The sequence below is a fragment of the Camelina sativa genome, chromosome 1 (genome assembly GCF_000633955.1).
Source record: "Camelina sativa cultivar DH55 chromosome 1, Cs, whole genome shotgun sequence".
Lineage (NCBI taxonomy): Eukaryota > Viridiplantae > Streptophyta > Magnoliopsida > Brassicales > Brassicaceae > Camelina > Camelina sativa.
The window spans coordinates 13942141-13963093 of NC_025685.1; the positions used below are offsets into that span (position 1 = coordinate 13942141).

Here is a 20953-nt window from a genome sequence, read left to right on the forward strand (position 1 = left end):
AAAAAAAAAAAAAAAAAAAAAAAGATGTAAGCTTCACTATTCTTGTAAGCTTCCATTCCCGTGATTTCAACTCTAGTGATAGTGTTCCTTTCAGGATTGTACAAGACAATGAAGAAATAATCCTAATTACAGACGGGCGAGAACACAATTTCACCCCTGTTAGTCATTCCAGCAATGAGTATCTTAGTCCATGTCAATGCATACAACCAAAGAGAAGGCAAAATGTAGGTATGCCTCGACCATTGATGCTTCTCGGCGTTTTCTAGAACCCACATTTTGATACCAGTACTTTACTAGAATAGTTGCGCTGAAGCATAGCTAATTTACCCTTGCAGTTGTCCAGAACTGATTCAACAAGTACCCGATCAGTTGATTCAAGATTTCCTTCCATGTCTTGAGCTCTCTTTATATAAAAGAACTTCTCATATTTAACATCAAAGAAAACTATGTCATGGAATCTTAAAAAGCACTCAGAGAGAACAGCTAAATAATACAACACACCATTGATGCATATCCCATCATATACATGACCATAATCACTAGGACCAACACCAGCACCATAATGTGGTATATCACATTTGATCATTCTCCATGACAAACTTTTCCCAATTCCTAATGTTAGAATATGATGGGAAGAGGGGTAGGCCATGCACAATACTTTGAGTTATTTGTCAATTGGATCATACCCTAAACAGCTTTTCACTACACGAAAACTCTTTTTCACTTTTGGTAAGGTTAAGAACTGTCATGTGCTAGGGTTACATATCAATTGCACAGGACCATATGTCGCATCATAACTCCATTGAGTATTACCGTATACCAAGCCCCGAACAGGACGACAATTGTCCGAGGGACAATTCATTGGGAAGCTTGAATGAAAATTGGTGGTTATAGTATTAGGACACGACAGGTTTTGAGGCTGTGGCGATGAGAAGAAGAACGTTTTGTGGTATAATTTACAAGTGATCGAAAGCTTCAGGTGAGACGAAGAAGATATGGTGAAGAAGGATTCAGTGAAACCTGGAATGCGGAATGTCATCATGGTGGAGGCTCAAGTCTCTTTTCTTAAACCTTAAAGTCTCGTTTCTTTTATTTTCCCTTTTGGTAAATCTCGAGGACGAACCAAATTAGTCACTATAAACTTTTTCTTTTTTGGCTCAACATCAACTATTCATTATCCAAAAACATTACATCCAAATCAAAAGAAACATAAATTCCCCTCCATAGAATTGGACCAAATGCAATGAGTCAATCTAGTATCACCCTGAATCACTAGGCGGATCCAACGCTACTTGACCGAGAACCATTGCATTTTTTTTACTGCAACGAGATAAATAACACACCACGACTCGGTATGAAATCATCTCTTAAACCACCTAAGTAAACCCTATGACACGAAAACAACTACTAACACAGAGAAGACCAAATCCTACATTGAAGAACAAAGCAAATCCAAACTATTAGAACCTCATGATCTGCAAGTAGAACTTGTCCCAATAGCATGAACATCCAGAGGCGCAGTATCAGAAAACTTGGTTTCTTCGGCTTTCATTGTTCCGGTCCTAAGCCAAAAACGGACCATACATCCAACTGACCCGACCAAGAGATGTGGTCAATCCGGAAATGCACCGTGAGGTGAAGCTATGCTAATCTGTGATCCAATCTCTTATGTTTAGGTATTAGCATTCTGGTTATTGTGTGGTTAGTTCGGAGAAGCCTCTGTTTATGCTGGTTTTGTTTCGAGTTACTTTAAACTTTAAAGAATCAGGATTGGGCATGTCGGTTTATTTTTGTGTTTAGTTTATTTTTGTTTTAGGAAAATTATAACCCAACTCAACTATGCTACTCACAATTTGATTAGGATTGTGTTCGGTTTGATTTAGTTCAACTTGGTTTAGTTCGATTCAATAAAACTCAGTTTTTTAGTTACATATTCAACTTCAAAAGTAAAGTAAATCTAAACAAAAAAAAACTCTAAAATTTTCAATTCATCAAATTTATAAAAGAATCGATGGATTTAAACTTGGAAAAGGAATAGAGAAGTATGGGAAAAGAGTTGTGAAAAGTGTAAACATTATGTAAACATTTTAAGGTTAGATAAATATAATAAAATTAATTTATCACATATTACCTACTATATTAAAATAATATTAGTTTGTCACATATTACACACACATTTAATTAATTATGATCATGTTATGATGACTATAACATACATATATGGTGATTTTTTGTTTCTTGAATGGAATTTTATAATCATAAGAACATATACAATCTAATGTTGATTCAAACAAATGCTAGTTTCATGTAGTTTAAAATATTAAAAGTTTTTTTCCAAGCAATTTTCAATTTTATTAGTTTATTTGGTGTGAGTTTATAGAGATTTCTTAAATAAAAGTAAGCAAACTTTATTTGAAGATACATACAAAAAATGCATACAAAAATGCTTGTCAAGCGAGGGTATGAAAGTTAACACTTAACAGTGCTTTAGAAAGTGAATGTCAGAGTCTAATACAAGCAATGCAGTTTTGTTGGTAAAGAACTAATAAACATTCTCTCAGGCATCAAAATCAACTTAGGAATGCATAATTGGTTCAGATAAATACAACACTGGAGAGCTAAATTTGAGGATGTGCGATTTAAATGGATAGGACGCACACACAACAAGGCTGCAGATTATTTAGCTACAAACCCACTACCATTGCATCAGTCTTTTGTAACTCATTTTTATGTTCCAAATGGTTTAACATGTTTCTTCCATGATGGTTATTGTAATAATTCTACTTAATAGTTAATAACATCAAATGCTACAAAAACAAAAAAAAACTTTATTTTTTCTCCTCCCTATACTTAAAAACTCTCCACAAGTATATATTATATATATAGATATTTTACATATTTTATTTTTATAAATTAATTATTCTCATTTTTTTATTTCTTTTAAGATCTATTTCAATAATAATTATTTTTAGTTTCATTATCATCATTAATGATGGTGTTAAAGAGTTTATGAAATTTATTGTTCACAATCACTATTAGAGTCACATGCCACAATTGGTGACATTGAAAAAGGGGCTTTGAAAAGGAAAAAAACGTTTTTTTTTACCAATCAACAAATTACAAAAGTAATAACAATTATTATTATTATTTTTAAACAAATTGTGGATTTTTAGATGGTAAATTGCACTGGACCGTTTTTTCAAACAACATCAATTTATTATTTAGAGGTTTTGTCGAAATCCTCAGTGATCAGTGGATAAAAATTGTTTTTACATTTTTCTTTTAATTTAAATAACTTTGCTATATATATATAGGTTAGATCTCTTTTCCAGTGGATAGTATTTTCCATTACTGTTACTTATGATCCGAATATGGTCAAAGAATGATAAGTAAAAAAAAAATCTAGACATTTTATTTACGTTTAAAAATAATGACAAGAAGTTTCCTAATTATCAGTTTATAATTAGTCACTAATCACAGTAATTAACCAAACTAAACTCAAACGAAAGACACAAAAACCCTAACTTTAATGTAAGCAGTATTATATAAGGCAAGAGAGGCTCTCTCATTATCATTTATTCTCAGTTTCTAACCTCTCTCCAACTTCATTGTGCCTCACGTTTCTGCTTTCAGAAGGACTTTTTTTTTTCCTTTTGTTAAAAATCTCAGAAGAACTTGAGTCTCCGGTACGATCAGAATGAGAAGTATGTATCACGACGATGTTCATCCCACGACTTCAGGGAAGAAGATGTGGTCGAATTTTTGTACGCTGGTGGATGCGGCAGTTATGTTATCTGAAGAAGAAACCCTTAAGAGAATCTTTTGTCTCTTTCCGAGAAAAACAAGGTCGTCTGTGATGAATAGAAGACACCAACAACAAATTTTAAATAGAGCTTCTACGTCTTCAACACTCATTGATCTTAACGAGTTCCCTATTGAATATGAGACCGAAGACCCACAAAACCAACTCCCATGGCTGTCTTCATCATGTGTCACCGCCGCTGATGATTCGGAGACGAAAACCCTAGGAAACCCTAGTTCTGAACTCTTACTCTTGGATTACAAAACGGCTGAGTCCGAGAAGACGGAGATGATCAAAGACTCTCTAAACCCTGATTCCCCATGTTCTGATCTGTCTTTGTGCTTAGTACCGGGGAGCACAAGTCGCAAGAGACGTGCCTTGAAAGAGAGAAAGCGTACTGGTGGAAACAAGAAAGCAAAGGTTGCTCCTTTATCACCGACGGCGAGAGACATGCCTGAGTGGCTTGTCAAGGTTATGAGAGNGTACCGGGGAGCACAAGCCGCAAGAGACGTGCCGTGAAAGAGAGAAAGCGTACTGGTGGATACAAGAAAGCAAAGGTTGCTCCTTTATCACCGACGGCGAGAGACATGCCTGAGTGGCTTGTCAAGGCTATGAGAGATATGAACGGAGCCAGAGACGCTAAACTGATCTTTGAGAAGACTCTGTTCGTGACTGATGTAAACCCAACACAGAACCGTCTCTCAATGCCTTACAACAACTTACACCGAGACGACTTCTTGACGCCTGTGGAGTCGAGAATCATAGACGAAGACATCAACCACAATAAGAAGATTGGAGTGGGAGCGATTCTCGTGGATCAGTGGTCTCAAAAGTGGGGTGTGATGCTGAAGAGATGGGAGATGAAGAAAGATTCAGGTAAAGGAAGCTGGAATTACAATTTGATTTGTGGGTGGAACGACATCGTTGAGGCTAACGGATTGAAAGAGGGCGACAAAATCAGTCTTTGGTCGTTCAGGTGCTGTGGACTCCTCTGTTTTGCCATGGAACAGAGTAGCTCTTCCCTTGCTCTCTGTCTCTGCTAAGTGTCTTTTGTCTGTTGAGGCTATATAACTCGCACAGAGATCTGATTTCATGCTATCATGGAGGTTTAGTAATTTCTTGGAAATAGGGTTTTAGGACTGTTGTGATCTATTGGTAACTTCTTCCTTCTATTGTGTCAGATTATGAACTTAAAATTTTTGACATGAATCTGGTTATTTGTTTGGTCTTACTTTAGTTACTGCGTTATTACCTTTTCTTGTATTATATCCCAAAGTCTATGTGTGGTGAAATTGATCCAATCGTGCAAGTGTTTTGGTTCATTATATTCACCGGAAATGATCAAATCAGTAACAAAATTTGTTGACAGGTCAGGTTTTTGCTTGAGGCATTTGAATAAGGTATTCTCAACCTTGATCTCAAACAAAACTGCAGTTGCAGATGATGGTAAATTAAACCATGTTTCTAATACAACACAGTCCTGCTCTGAGACAAATGAAGAGCCTAAAAACAACGTTGGAATGCATAGTTCCTTCTAGGTTGTGGAATGTATCAATGGCAAGAGTAGTTTGGCCATAAGTTTGTACATAAAACTTGACAGGTATCAAAGTTTAAATGTACTGACAAATATCTCCTACGAGAGTTAGAGTTATTCAACAATTAATAACCAAGTCTAGTTTCAAATCGGCAATACATGTTTGTGTTGTCTTGTTAACTAAACAGGCTAGTTCAAAACAATGATTAATGATAACCAACGTTGGAATGCATAGTTCCTTCTTTCTATTTTTTTTTTTACATTTGGCATTCTTAATACCCAGTGTCATCTTCTTTTCTCTTAACTAGTATGCATGTTTTTAGTTATCCAATTCACATTAATTTAAGACATTTTATTTACCATTATTCACATAAATTAATTAATAAAATTTTCATCTCTTTATTTCTCAGTAGTATTTTTCTTTTTTCTTTTAATTTGTATTGTCTATCTTAAATTTTATAAATTAAAGTAGGTTTCGATGTTGTAAACTTGAACACTAAGTTGATATTTAGTAGAGAGACAATTTGCTAATACAATAGCACTTCTAAATTGATAATTTTATTATTTATTATCTATGTTCGATGTTTTAGACAAAATTTATTTTACCTTACAGATTTACTTTTGCGTTTTGCTTTTTGGGAAATGTCATTGAAAACACTGTTTGAGAGTCAAATAAACTATTCAATGATTAAAATATTAAGTAAATTATAAAAATAATTTAATTATATAAATAATATGGTAATGATACATGGTAATTATTTTGACACATTTCACACAAATTAATAAAATGTTGAATTATACATGTTTGACTCTATTTAATAAGTGTTTATTGGTTTAAATTCAATGAAATAAGATTTGAATTTAGAAATAAATTAATAAAATTAGCATTAAAAACACGTTAGAAATATAAAATACCACGTTTTGTGAAATAATATTTTTTCTCTAAAATAACATTTTTTGCGAAACTGAGGAAGTAAATACTAAAAATGACTGTACATTACACTTATATTTATTGAAGTATACAAATATCCATTAAAATTTTAGTAATTGCAAAATACCAAATATTAGATGCCTTATAAACTTTTGCTGATCATTTATAATAAAATAAAATTAATTTATAAAAAATATTCGGACTGGTATTTTATCTAGTTCAAGTTAAAAATATAAGGTATCAATACAATAAAAGTAGAAATGATTGATCTCCAATGTTGACACATGAACTTTTTAGTTGAATGAAAAGTTGACACATAAGTAAAAATCAACAAACAATAAAATTATAACAATTAATACACATCACCTAAATTTTGATTACATGTCATCGTTCATGTCATCGTTCATGTCATCGTTCAAATTATCTAACATTTCTCATTCTCCTTCTCCGCTTCACCATGTCTCGAGGACTCAGCCGTTACTCTAAAAAAAACAGAAATGGGGAAGGGAGTATTATGAGGGGATCTTCACTCTGCGACAAGATCTGGTGATGTAGCGGTCGTTCCATATATAATCAACTCTAATTCGTTGGCTTTTAATTTTAGGGGTAAGCATTCTCGGACTCCGTATCTTTTTTTTTTTCTATCTCAGCAAAAACACTCATCTTCGATTTTGATTCTGGTTGATTGTGAAAGTTTAAATTATCGCAGCAAAAACACTCATCTTCGATTTTTATTCTGGTTAATAAAATTGTTTCGTTTCTCTTATGATTACTCAATGTTATTTGGCACTACCTTAGTTAGGGTTCATGGCAAGCTCCATATTGTTTTTAAAAAAGTAGCTATCATTGTTATTGTTAATATAATTCCTAAGTCCATGGTTTCAGATTAGACTGAAAGATTTACTTACCATTGTAGGTCTATGAATATGATACAATAGTTGGTGAAAGAGGAGTTCAATTATAACGTGGGCAAAAAGCAAAGAGTAGTCATAGCCATAGCAATTGATAAAGACCCTAAGGTGTTGCTATTTGATAAAGCCATGAGTGCTCTAGACGCCGAGTCACAGCGTGTGGTCTAGGATGCATTGGACCGGGTTATAGTTAACCGAACCACCGTACGTGGTGGTGGCTCATCGGTTATCGACAATCAAGAATACTGATATAATTGCGGTGGTTAAGAATAGAGTCATAGTGGAGGGAAGAGGAAATCATGAGACTTTAATTAATATCAAAGATGGTGTTTATGCTTCTTTAGACCGCTTTTAAATCGTCAATCAACAAATAATAACGAAATAAACAAAAATTTACCATAAAACACAATCTTAACCAAAAACATAAAAATTATATATTTCAAAAACTACAAAAAAAAAAAAAAATTATAAAAATAAATAATCTAAAAACAACTCACGGCTTGGCGCGAGTACTAACCTAGTAAACATAACGATCCAAGAGCATTTGGTGATGGGTTTGTCTGGCAGTGTAGAACATGGCGATCTGGTTATGATGATGTCTTTTTCAAAAAGTCTATGGTTTAGTATGTCTTAATTCCTGATCTCGATAACTATGGCCGCTACTTCGTTTCTCACTGTCAAGGTTCTCTTTCCTCTCCATAGAGGCGTAATATATTGTCTGTGTGATGATGATGTACTTCATTCACGCTGTTTTCCGGGTAATCCCGAAGCGGCAAAAATTTCCGATGGTGTTGTAATGCAAATCTGCGACCCTCAGATGCATATGGGATCCCGGAATCACAGCAGAAGCATTTGTCGTGAAAATCTTAAACAACTTCTTTGGAGCAATGGATTTCTTCTATGTGATGTGGAGTCAAGGTGTGTGGAGTTTCAAACAAATAATGCCCACAACGCATACATATCACACTCTTGTAAGATGGCCAATGAAGAAGAAACATAACATGTTTAACTACGTGTTAGTAAAAGGATCAACAAATTCAAGACATATTGCAACCGGTTTATGCAGATCTTGGAGACAAGCAAACCTGAATCGAAGAAACCGTCCATGGAAACTATCATGGAGAAAGATGCAATTCGGGGATGAAGATGAAGTTATAATAAGCAATTATATATGGAGGAAAATCAGAAGATGGCTTATATCATATCGTCAACAATGTGTTTTATGACAACCAAGACCATTGACATCTCTTTTTGTGTGAGAGTTTCGATCAATCCAAAGGTATTGCGATGTAACAGATGGATCGATGCCTATGATTTTCGAAAGCGTTATAGGTATTTCATCAGTTAAAGAAGATGACTTCCAAACAAGAAAATCACACGAAATTGACTAAAATGACAAAAATGATAAAGTATTTCGCAACACTTAATTTGCTTTACGATATTTTTGTTACACAAATCATTGTTTATATTTGTAATCTCATTAATGATCATGTATACTCTGATTCATATTAATAAAAATTGCTTGAATATTAAAAAAAAAAACATAACGTTGGTTTGATTGATGATCAAGTAAAAATTAAAGAAAACAACGGAAACCCTGTTTATGAGATAGAGGCTTCGCAACCCTAGAAACAAAAAAGTATACCATTTTGTCAATTGTCATTTTAGCAACAAGAGGAAGAAGATAGACGTAAGACTCTTCGATCTTAATCCCCAAGGAGGAAGGAAGTAAAAAGATGGGATTTCATGCTCTTAGACCTTCCATAGCCTTGAGCGGCTCTCTCCTCGGCTTCTTATCCAAATCTCACAGTCCTCTTCTCCCCGGTAATTTCTACAAACACTTGGTGGGCATTGTCATTTTCTGAGTTCTCTTTCTGTTAAAACTGGATTTTGGAATCTAGTGAGCGATCGAATCAATTCGTGGGAAAAAACCCACAAATTTTTTTTGCATAATTGTCAAAATGCTAGAGGAATGAGACACAATTGAATTCATCGATCAATCTGGTTCAGTTTAATGCTCAGTTTTCAATTTCATTTGAAAATTGAAACTTTTGGTTTTTTTTTTACTTATTTAGCTTCATTAGTGATAGTTTCATGTGTTATTTGTTCAGGGAGATGGGTTAAAGCTGGAGAATGCAGTACCATGAAATGTTTTGCTTCAGCTACTCGTGGAAAAAAGTTAGGGTCTTTTCTTTAAAACATTGAAATCAAGAAGATTACATCTTTCTCTGCTTCACTTTAATGGACTCTTCTTGTTATGTAACAGCAAAAAACAAAGACTGGATGAGGCATGTGTTGAAAGGTTTAACGAATACAGTCGCACACTAATACAATCATGGATTATGCAAGGTGATTCCTTTAAAGCACATAGAGGTTTATGTTATTTGTATTAAGGAAGGAACAAGAAGTTCTTGGTGTAGCTTAATCTTAAGTGTTTGCATGATATGTTATGTAGGCAAAGTTCTTGTGGATGGGAGAAGAGTTAATAAAGCTGGTATGCCTGTATCTAATACTGCTGCTATAAAGATCACAGCTGAGGTTCCAAAATTTGTATGTAGGTGATTATTCTATCCAAGTTACCCTATCTTTCTACAGTTTCTTCATTTTTGAAAGACTCTGTTGTTGTCGACTGTCCACTCGTGTTTCTTTCACTTTGCAGAGGTGGACTCAAGCTGGAAGCTGCACTTGAGAAGCTAGATGTTGATGTTTCTGAGAAAGTAGTTCTTGATGCTGGACTTTCTACTGGAGGGTTTACGGATTGTTTGCTTCGTTATGGTGCAGCTCATGTTTATGGTGTAGATGTTGGTTACGGTCAGGTTAGTGCTAAGTGTTTTACCTAGAGATTGTTTGATTTCATCCTGGGAAGAGCCTTGTTACTAATTAGTCAGTGAATTATTCGGTGTATTGTAATAGGTAGCTGATAAAATCCGCAATGATAAGAGAGTGACTGTTATAGAAAGGACAAATCTGAGATACCTCCCTGGACTCCCCCGAAAAGTAGATGTAGTGACCCTTGACCTCTCGTTCATTTCCATTCTTAAGGTAAGTTTGCGACTGGTTCAGTTAGTTTCTAGGAACAATGATTGTTATTTGTTATGTTGGAGACTTACAAATTTATGAACAGGTGATGCCAGCTATTATGAATGTGATGAAAGAAGATGCAACTTTAGTTACCCTTGTTAAACCCCAATTTGAAGCTCGAAGACAACAGGTATTCTGTTTAGTGACCTGAAGATACTAGATTTCGGATACACTGAATTTTGATAAGGGGCTATACTTGTATAATATAATGCATAAAACATCACTGTGTTGTAATTATTGTTTCTTCAACATCTTGTATCTTGTCAAGGTCGGGAAGGGTGGCATAGTGAGAGATCCTGAAGTACATCAGGAGGTATGTATGGCTCTCCCTGGCCTCTTTTTAACAATTGAATCTTCTCGGGTTAATTTACTACAATTGAATCTCTTTCTTTGTTGCTATTCTGGATTCCTTCCTTCTTTTTCTAATATCTTGGATAGCATTAAGCCTTGATCTTACATATCCAGTCAGATACGTGTTAAGTACAATCTTTGATGTCTTGTTTATGGTTGAAGGTTCTTGAGAAGGTAATAAATGGTGTTGAGCGCTATGGATTTACCAACAAAGGGTTTATCGAATCTCCCATAAAGGGCGCTGAGGGAAACATAGAGTTCTTGGTTTGCTTTAACCGAGGGACAGTGAAACCAGAAACCGAAGAGTACTAGACTTATATTTCATTGCTGGGAAGTTAGAGCTTAGAAGCTTGTGTGAAATGCTATTGATTCTTCTTTCACAAATCTCATTCTAAAACTCTTCTCTTTAAGTAAACTTTTCTTTTGATTTGGTGATATCGTAAATCTCAAAGATAAATTACCAAAAGAACCGCAGGTTAATTTTTTCAAACAATCTCAGGAGGAGCATTACACATAAACTTTTTCCTTCTATAGTTATAACTAGTCATACAATACAAATATGAAAAGGTACAAAAGCATAAAAGCTTCAGAACAATAACTAGTCTCATTTTATTGGAATGGCTTGAGAAATCATTCTGTAGACAAGGTTAGCTTTTGCCAAGCATAGAGTGGTCTTGAGATCTACTCAAGTCTTTCAATATATCACTAGTCTTCCACCAAGAGAAGCTTTCTTGATGTAACTCTTCCATGGTTTGCTAGTATCATGTCTTGCCACTGCAAAGGCAAAAGTTAAATTGGGAGCCAAGAAAAACAAAATCTTTTATTATAGCATGACGTAAACTAACCAAGAATGAGAATCTGCACACCCTTAGGCTATGCTCTTGAACTAGTTTTCAGTTCCAACAATGGACGCTTCATTGTTGTTTGATGACTTTACATTTTTCGCAGTAGACATATGCACAGGTGGAGGCAAAAGCTCTTCTTGAATGGCCTGAGACATAGGTTAATAAGGTAAGCAAGACAAATTCCAAACCTTTATGACAGAGCCTAATCCAAAACAAACATCTGAAAACATTCAAAAGAGATCATATTGATTCTACAGACAGAGAGATGTAACATACCAACCAACCATTCTTCCCTCTCGCACCTCCCCTGATATAATAAGCCTCTTTGAAGCCATTCTCGATCAGCAATTCAGCCACTTTCGACGAGTTACCATCAAAACTGCCTTCCACATCAAAGGTAAAAACATGTAAGAGAAGAGAACTCTCAAAACAACAACAACACACACAGAGCAATGTCTTAAAGTTTGAAGCTTTTGTTTATCCCCTTACTTGTCAAGAACACAGACAACTGTATCCTCCGGGTTAGAGAAGCTTCCTTTAACTCTCTTCAAGAACCCTTCCTCATCACTCTCACAAAACGGAACCTGAACTGAACTCTTACCAAGAAACTTAAGATTCGGTGAAGCCAATAAAGCCAGAGTCTTGTCATCTCTAATATCCAAAAGCTGCGAATCAGGTTCGGTCTTGAGCTTACGAAACGCATTCACGGCGGATATTGGTTTATACTTCCTCAAGTAAAAAATCACAGCCGGGTACACCACAAGGTACATGAAAGTGCATCCCGCTACGAAAAATGGGTACTTGTTGAAGAAATTGTCAATCGTGACCAAGACTGACTCCAAATCGATTTTTCCGGTAGGTGGGTCTGAGATTGAGTCGAAGGAGTCAGCTGCGAGAACAGGGGATGTGAGGATGAGTTGGGAGATGGTGAGGGAGAGATGGGTTTTATTGGATAAGTTTCGGAGTTGTTTTGGTGAATTTAGAATGGGATTTGGGAATTGAGAAGTTGAAGAAGAAGTTTTTGTTAGGTTTCCTCGCGGAGTAGAGGATGCGAGGATCATCGGAAGAGACGTCATCAGTGATATGACGACGAGAGACGGACGATGAGTGGAAGCGCCAAGAGGATAAGAGAAAAAAAGATAATTAAAAAAAAAAAGAGAGAAATAAATTTGTTTTTTTTATATATATAAAAATTGTATTAAGTGACAAATGTGTTTTTATTTTAAAATGTTTTTAAATGGACAAAAAAAACTAATTTGATTTCATATCTTATTGTTAACCTTAAAATAAACCATATACTCCACTAATATTCATTTTACTAATCCAACATAAAACACATTAAAATATTGTAATATATTTTGATAAAATATAAAATGAACTTAAATTTAATTTAATGGAATTATAGCCAATCTGACTTTAAAAAGAAAAATTTAAATAACAATTACAATATGTACATCTTTACAACCAAAAATAGCCATTGTTACGGATCAGTAGAATGGCACTAGAGAAGCCCATTTAAAAGAACCAATGACACTAAAACGATTTTTTTAAAAACTTCAATGAATACAAAAAAGTTAATAGTTGTCATCAAATAAAGAATTTCAACTCTTTTATTTTCTAAACTAATTTCAATTACTATTTCATTAGGATTTGGAGTTGAGGTTTGAGAAAACAAACAAAAAGACATTGTTGACCAGTTGATGTTTTTCTTAAGAAATCTCCATAGCACAAAAAAAATAATCTTTACTTCAAGTGACGGATCGTTTAGCTTATAGAGGTATCCAGTGTGATACCATGTATAAAAGATGTGATTCAGCATATGAGACAATTAACTACACTTTCTTTGAGTGTCCTCGTTCGTATCAAATTAGGTTTTCCTTATGAGGCTGTGTATTTGAACCTTAATTTTATCTATGGGAGCGGATTATCTCATGTAGGAGATCAAAAGTCTTTTCATCAGTTACCTTTGATATTATGGTCGATTTGGAAGGATAGAAATAAAAAAAAATGTTCCAAAGTATACAACTCACGCCAAACGAGGTGATTACTCAGGCGGTAAGTGACAAATATTATGGGAGGATGCGCAAACTCAGGCAGTGGTCCTTCAGATCCATCAGATACTATGGTTCCCTCAGTGAATCCGGGTCAGGGCCCATATTGCCAATTAGATAGATCCTGGAAAGCATCTAATCCAAACTCAACTTTGGGTTAGTGGTATTGTAATGGAGATGCTCAGACCTTATTGTTGGGTGTAAAATGTCTTCGATGAAGTCCTTCCTCGCAGAGTTGGAAGCTCCGTTTTGGGCTATGAAATGTCTCTTTGTAGGCAGAATTTCCTGTCAGAGTTTCGAGACGGATTGTGCAGATCTAGTAGCAATGACTCAAGCCCCTGAAGACTCGCATGCTTTCTCTAATCTTCTGGACAATTTTCTCCTGCTACGAGGCATCTTCCCTCATTTCTCCTAGTCCAAGATCTCACGCTCGTCGAATTTGCGGGCAGATTATCTTACTCGGTTGCTAGATCTTTAATTTCAGCAATTTCTTTTATATACTCTTTTTGTCCGGTTTGAAATATCACTTGAAGTTTTTTTAAATTAATGTTCGGTTGACAGATATATAGATATATATATATATCTACATATATTTACACTAAGAAATCCCCATTTAGAGGAATTGTGATGGCTATTTTCGTTTTTTTCTCCAGAAATGGTATGTGAGTGGAATGTTGCCATACTGCCTCTGTTGGGTTAACGTTAGGACTGGCAAGTGGCAACTATACTTCACCGCGGGGTAACATCTGATTCACTTAAGTTCATTGGAGAGATGTTGAGAACAAAACTGATACTAAATCCATGTAAGAGTCAATCTCCCTAATTTTGTGGTGGAGAGTCACAATATCCTTCTTAAGTTAGTATTACTCATGCCACAACACAAACAATGGCTATATATCTATCGTCTATGTTGAATGTTGATGCATGGTCCAGCATGGAGCATTCGTATGTGTATATATTTGGTAAACTAAAAACTAAACTTATGAAAAAAAGTTTAATTTTGCAAACACGTATCTCCTCACGATAAGTTCTCGTCGTGCTTGTGATATGTTTTTGTGCAAAAAAAAGATCATTTTTCTAAAGTTTAAGAAACACGGTATTGGTTACAGATCAATTTAGGCTAAAAGATCCTTTTTCTAAATCTTCAGAAGAAGTCAAAATACGCGACATCTTTCACTGTGACAGCTTGTTGCTATGCACCACCAGAGACATTAGACTTGTTGTTTGGAATCCGTATTCACGTGAAACCAAGTGGATTCTGCAACCACGAAGCGCCTACAGGACATCAGATTACTTTGCTCTCGGTAAAACCTCATGCAACAAGTGCAAAATCTTGAGGATGCAACAATTTGGTGAAGGTTTCCCATACTTACTTAAGTATGAAATCTATGACTTTACGTCTAGTTCGTGGAGGTTTGTTGGTAAGACTAGAGACTGGTTCTACTACCGTGGAAGGGCCGTGCCATGTCTGTAAATGGAAATACTTACTGGTTTGCTTATAGTAAACACAATGTGGATTTCTTACAAAGTTTTGATTATTCAACAGAGAGTTTCAGAAGTGTGTCTCTTCCCGAGGATCATCATTATTATCAAGTTTGCAGCTTATCAGTGACAAGAGAAGAACAACAACTTTGTTATTTAACTAAGGTCGAGCGGCGTATAAATGTGTGGATTGCAACAAAGATTGAGAGTAACGACTCCGCATCATGGATCAAGTTAGCCTGTATCCACCAGTCTATTTGCGTTTGTAATGCGAAGAATTTCTTGGTCGACAAGAAGAACAAAGTTGTAGTGTGTCGCGGTACAAATGGGGTCTCCAACAAGTTCTTACACATTTTGGGAGAAAATAAATCCATACAAGTGCATCACCACGATGACAAATCTGAATGCTCACTTCTTGTCAATTATGTTCCATCTTTGGTTCAAATCCAATAAGGTTATTTGAAGAAAAGGTAAAAAAAAAGTACCGGAACAACTAGTGATTTACATAATGGTCGAACTAATTTATGCATTCTATCCAACTCTTGAGACTTTAAACGTTATTTATGTATTGCTAATTTATATAACTTGTTTCTAAACGATGTTCTGTTTTTATTCCTGCCAATCGAATAATCATGTTGGTTGTCTCTCTTATATCCTAAGACTTATACTCTAGCTTTTGTTTCAGATTGAGCGGATCATGTTCTTTTCATTTAGAGTTTATTATAGCAACTTGGACACCTTAATTAGCTGTTTCATAATGAGTGAGACATTTACTTAGACTAGAAGACGAGAGTAGATTATGGTTAATCATCATCAGTTTGGGATGGGTTTCATGGCCAACCATGAGAACAAATTTGTAATGTCTTGTAGTTTCCACACACTACTTTAATTTATGCACAATCTATAATATTAAATAAGTTGCTACTCTATTTATAGTTAATCATCATCAGTTTCGGATGGGTTTCATGGCCAACCATGAGAACAAATTTGTAATGTCTTGTAGTTTCCACACACTACTTTAATTTATGCACAATCTATAATATTAAATAAGTTGCTATTCTATTGATGGGTTTGTTCGTTTCGTTGCCGCAGGTACCTGCAGCAGACGCAAGTATGTTTGTTTGTTTGCTTGCAGCAGGTACTTGCAGCAGACGCATGTATGTTTGTTTGTTTGCTTGCCGCAGGTACCTGCGTTATGACGCTGCGGCCTGCGTCTAACATTTTTAAACGTTGTTTCGATTCAGCGGTTAAAAACGTAGACGCAGCCACAACCGCCTGCGTGCCTGCGTCAACCAAACGAACAAGCCCAATTTGTTTTGTTCCCAAAGAATATATAATTCCAGTTTATATATCCAACGCAAGTTGAATATATAATGTTGAGTTTTTTTTTTCAAACGATAGTATTTTCTGTAATCTTGAGTTACAGAGTTATAGAGTTATGATGCAAAATAAACTAGTAAGTAAAGTACGTGAGATCGTTTAATCTCCACAAAAATGCGCAACCGTCTCAACTCCTTCTCGCCAGAGAATCCAGCTATCAGAATCTTTCTCTTTAGTTTCTAATTTGATTGTAGTCCACTCTAAGTGTGGCAAAGCTCATATGAGGGGGCTTTTTACTTTATGTATGATGTTCATGTTCCATTACTCTCTCTTTATTTTATGTATGATGATGTATTTGGGGTGTCATAGTAATTAAAGTGTAAACTTTTTTTTATTTGGTATAAATCTTAACATTAAACAAAAAACAAATATATACCTAACTAAAAATTCTATTAGAGATATCTAACTAACCAAGTATAATGACGAGATTACGAAAACGCAAAACATTTTGATTCCAGTGGAAGGCTTGGGCCTCGACAACCGATTTGATTTTTTTTAAGCTCTAAATTAAGACCTCTCTCATCTTGTCTCTCTAGTTTCCCAAGTATTCAACCCTAACTTCGAGCACAATGTATCTCCCAGAGGAATTGGTAGTGGATATACTAGCTAGGGTTCCAGATATTTATCTGGCACGATTACAATTTGTATCCAAAGGATGGAATGCTCTGATCAAAGATGTGAGACTTGCGAAGAAGCACTCCGCTATGATGATCATGTTGCTTGATTTTAGGGTTTACCTAGTGAGCGTCAATCTCAACCTAATTGACAACAACAAGGTGATGGTAACAGATCAATTTAGCCTAAAGGATCCTCTTTCCAAATCTTCAGAGGAAGCCGATATAGGAAACGTCTTTCACTGCGACGGGTTATTGCTATGCAACACAAAGGACAATAGACTGCTGGTTTGGAATCCGTGTTCACGTGAAACCAGGTGGATTCAACTTAGAAGCTCCTACAATAAATTAGATTACTTTTCTCTCGGTAAAACCTCATGCAATAAGTACAAAATCTTGAGGATGCAACAATTTGGTGAAGTTATGCCATACTTACTTGAGTATGAAATCTATGACTTTACCTCTAGTTCGTGGAGGGTTGGTAAGACTGGAGACTGGTCCATACTACTGTGGAGGGGCTGTGTCATGTCTGTGAATGGAAATACTTATTGGCTTGCTTCTGAACGAACAGAGAAGGCAAGAGTAAAGTTGAAAGGAACTTGTGTATTTTGATTATCATCTTTTAGGTTTTTTCATCTCTCATATATACACCTCTTTTGGAACTATCTAGAATATACATAAAGAAAGCTTATTCTTGGGTCACAACTGTATGTGGTGAGTCATCCAACAAGCTTTGCAGAGGATCAAATTTGTTCTTATCTGAGCACATCATCATCTTCTCCGTACTGTCGCTAACGGTCTTCTTGCTCAAGGGTGTGTTCTTTGTCTGTTTGTGCTCTGTTTGAATGTTTGATGTTGAGACTTGGACTGTGGCTTTTGTTGTGTCAAGGTCCACGGTATTGTCTCTTACACCCTCCCTCAAACTTGGCGTGGAAGGCTTTGGAGAAGTAGACACACCGAGTTTGGGACGAAGATCAATAAAGGACGGTTTTGGCAGCGGTTTAGTGAACACATCTGCAAGTTGGAGATGAGCTGGAATATGATGTGTTTCAATGAGACCTAGTGCCACTCGCTCTCTAATGTAGTGAAAATCCTTATCAAAGTGCTTTGTTCTGTTGTGAAGAGCAGGATTAGCGGAGAGGTAAACTGCAGATAGGTTGTCGCAGAATACTTTTGTTGGTTGGTGTTGTGGAACCCCTATATCTCTGAGCAGAGATGCGATCCAAGTAAGTTCTCGAGCAACAATGGAGAGCTCCATGTACTCTGCTTCAGTAGAGGAGTTGGACACTGTAGTTTGTCTTTTTGCGGACCAAGAGATTAGAGTGGATCCTAGCAAAATGCAGAAGCCACCAGTTGATCGCCTAGTCTCCTTGCATCCTGCATAATCACTGTCACAAAAGGCAGACAGAACCGGATTGTTGTGTTTCCTGATTGGTAGGCCCATGTTTAGTGTTCCTTTGACATATCGGAGGATCCTCTTGAGGAGACTGAAGTCTGAATCCGTAGGAGCATGCATCCTTTGACAGATGAAGTTGACAGCATACTGAAGATCAGGTCTAGTGATGGTGAGATATTATAGTTTGCCCGCTAGACTTCGATAGTATGTTGGTTCGGAGAATAGTGGTGAATTCAAGTTGTCAAGTTGCTGCGGAAGGGGTGTGGGCATTGGATTACAGTCAGACATACCAGCTTGATGAAGGATGTCTGAGGCATAAGACGTTTGATGTAGAAATAAACCACCATCATACGATTCAATTTCTATCCCAAGAAAGTAGCATGGAGGACCGAGATATTTCATGGAAAACCGTGTGTTAAGAGCGATCAATAGCTGTTCCAGAAGTGAGTCACTACTGCCTGTGAGGAGAATATCGTCAACATAAAGGAGTAAAATGAGAACCTCCTCACCGTGATGACAAACAAACAGAGAAGGATCTGCAGTGCTGCATTCGAAACCAAAATCAAGAAGAAAATTGCTGAATGTGTCAAACCAAGCTCATGGAGCTTGTTTGAGACCGTACAGAGCCTTGCTCAGTTTGCAGACATGATCTGGTTTCTCTGGATCAACGAAGCCTGAGGGTTGAAACATGTATACTCCTGCAATTCACCGTGAAGGAAGGCATTTGATACATTGAGTTGTTTCAGAGGCCAATCATGTGCCACTGCCGTGTCGAGGACAAGACGTATGGTTGTCGTTCTTACCACTGGACTGAATGTTCTTACCACTGGACTGAATGTTTCAAAACCTTTGGCCACGAGTCGAGCTTTCAATTTGTCAATTGTTCCGTCAGGCTTGTGTTTGGTTTTGAAAACCCATTTCGAGTCTAAAATGTTCATCTCCTCCGTTGGTTCAACCAGAGACCATGTGTTTAGCAGATGAACTCTTCCAACTTCGTCCATCACTGATGTGTTCCATCCTGGATGCTTCATTGCAGAGGCGATAGTTTTTGGCTCATCAGAAGTGGACTTAGAGACAATAAGCGCATACCTAAGATTTGGTTGTGAATGCCAGCCTTCGATCTTGTAGTCATGGGATGGACATTTTCAGCTTCTACAGGAACACCATCATCGTCGTCTGCAATGTGAGAGTTAGATTCATGTTGATGATCATTGTTCGTTTCGACATTGTTTGATGCAGACGTCTCTGCTGCAGAAGAAGTTTCCAAATCTGGTGCAACATTGATTGTAGGTTTGTCCAACAGTTGAACCGAAGGGGAAACCACTGGAGCAGGAGACATACACGGTGAATGTTGCCAAGCTTGAAGCAATGGAGTGTGATATTTAGGAAGGAGGTGACTGAATTTTTTTTTGAAGGGAAACGTACATTCATCAAAAATGACATGTCTGGAGATATAAATTTTCCCAGTAGGTGGATACAAACATCTGTAACCTTTGTAGTTGTTGTTATATCCAAGGAAGACGCATTGGAGGGAGCGAGGATCAAACTTGTGTTGTGTCAGTGGTCTCAAGCATGGGTAACAAGCCGATCCAAACACCCGTAAAGCAGAATAATCAACCTTCTTATTCAGTAGAATTTCATGAGGACTTATATTCTTCAAACCCGTGGAGGGGAGGAGGTTGATGATATAATTAGCCGTGTAGAAGGCTTCCACCCAGTATTTTAGAGGTGTTTGACTATGAAACATCATGGACAGACCAAGTTCCACCAAATGTCTATGCTTTTTCTCTGCAGTTCCATTTTGTTGTGGAGTGTAGGGGCATGAAATTTGATGGTGAATGCCATGTTCTTAGAAGTGTTTCTTGAGAAAGTTGTTTGTGAACTCGCCTCCTCCATCACTTTGGAATATATTTATTTTGATATTAATTTGATTTTCGACCAGCTTTTGAAACGCAACAAACACAAATGCAAATTCAGACTTCAATCACAAAGGAAAGAACCAAGAATACCGAGAATGATCATCAACAAAAACTGCATAATACTTGAATCCTTTGTTTGAAACAACTGGTGATGGCCCCCAAAGATCACAATGAACTCTCTCTAGGGGTTGTAAATCTCTAGAATCAGAAGAAAAAAACTGTAACTTATTGCTCTTTCTCATCTGGCAAGGCTCACAAATGGGAGAAGTTCTGCTCTTATTCACTTCAATCTCCTTGCAGGCTCGAAGATGCTGAAGAATCCTTGAGTTTGAGTGTCCTAACCGATGATGCCAAGTATCCAGGGTTGCTGCACACTGACGATTTGAGTAGAACGCAACAAATTCTTGATTCTGCAGTACATATAGTCCTTTTTTACGAGGACCCTTTGACACCACTTTCTGAGTGGTTAAATCAATTATATATACAAAATCAGAATCAAAGAACACTCCACAAGAGTAATCATCACATAACTTAGATACTGATAGAAGATTCTTTTGCATATCAGGACAAACTAGAACTTCATTAAGAGGAATAGTACCTTTTGCAGAGGAAATGGTGGTTGATCCAATATGAGTGATCGGTAGGTAGGCTCCATC

General features: G+C 36.4%; 4 protein-coding genes across 4 annotated transcripts; 3 read left to right on the top strand and 1 right to left on the bottom strand.

Moving 5' to 3' along the window:
• LOC104790158 (B3 domain-containing protein At5g24050-like) lies at positions 3698 to 4845 on the top strand. The gene is made up of 2 exons (XM_010515863.1): positions 3698 to 4147; positions 4282 to 4845. The coding sequence occupies exons 1-2, from the start codon at positions 3698 to 3700 to the stop codon at positions 4843 to 4845; spliced, it is 1014 nt and encodes a 337-aa protein (XP_010514165.1).
• On the top strand, positions 8817 to 11045 carry LOC104790171 (putative rRNA methyltransferase YqxC). The gene is made up of 9 exons (XM_010515873.2): positions 8817 to 9002; positions 9290 to 9356; positions 9445 to 9527; positions 9634 to 9736; positions 9838 to 9994; positions 10092 to 10220; positions 10303 to 10389; positions 10528 to 10572; positions 10773 to 11045. The coding sequence occupies exons 1-9, from the start codon at positions 8915 to 8917 to the stop codon at positions 10920 to 10922; spliced, it is 909 nt and encodes a 302-aa protein (XP_010514175.1). The 5' UTR covers positions 8817 to 8914; the 3' UTR covers positions 10923 to 11045.
• Positions 11113 to 12608, bottom strand: LOC104790179 (rhodanese-like domain-containing protein 4A, chloroplastic). The gene is made up of 4 exons (XM_010515883.2): positions 11945 to 12608; positions 11732 to 11834; positions 11456 to 11601; positions 11113 to 11384 (listed from the first exon to the last, which is right to left on the bottom strand). The coding sequence occupies exons 1-3, from the start codon at positions 12529 to 12531 to the stop codon at positions 11497 to 11499; spliced, it is 795 nt and encodes a 264-aa protein (XP_010514185.1). The 5' UTR covers positions 12532 to 12608; the 3' UTR covers positions 11113 to 11384; positions 11456 to 11496.
• On the top strand, positions 16938 to 17594 carry LOC104707883 (putative F-box protein At4g10190). Its single transcript, XM_010424329.1, has one exon. The coding sequence runs from the start codon at positions 16938 to 16940 to the stop codon at positions 17592 to 17594; it is 657 nt and encodes a 218-aa protein (XP_010422631.1).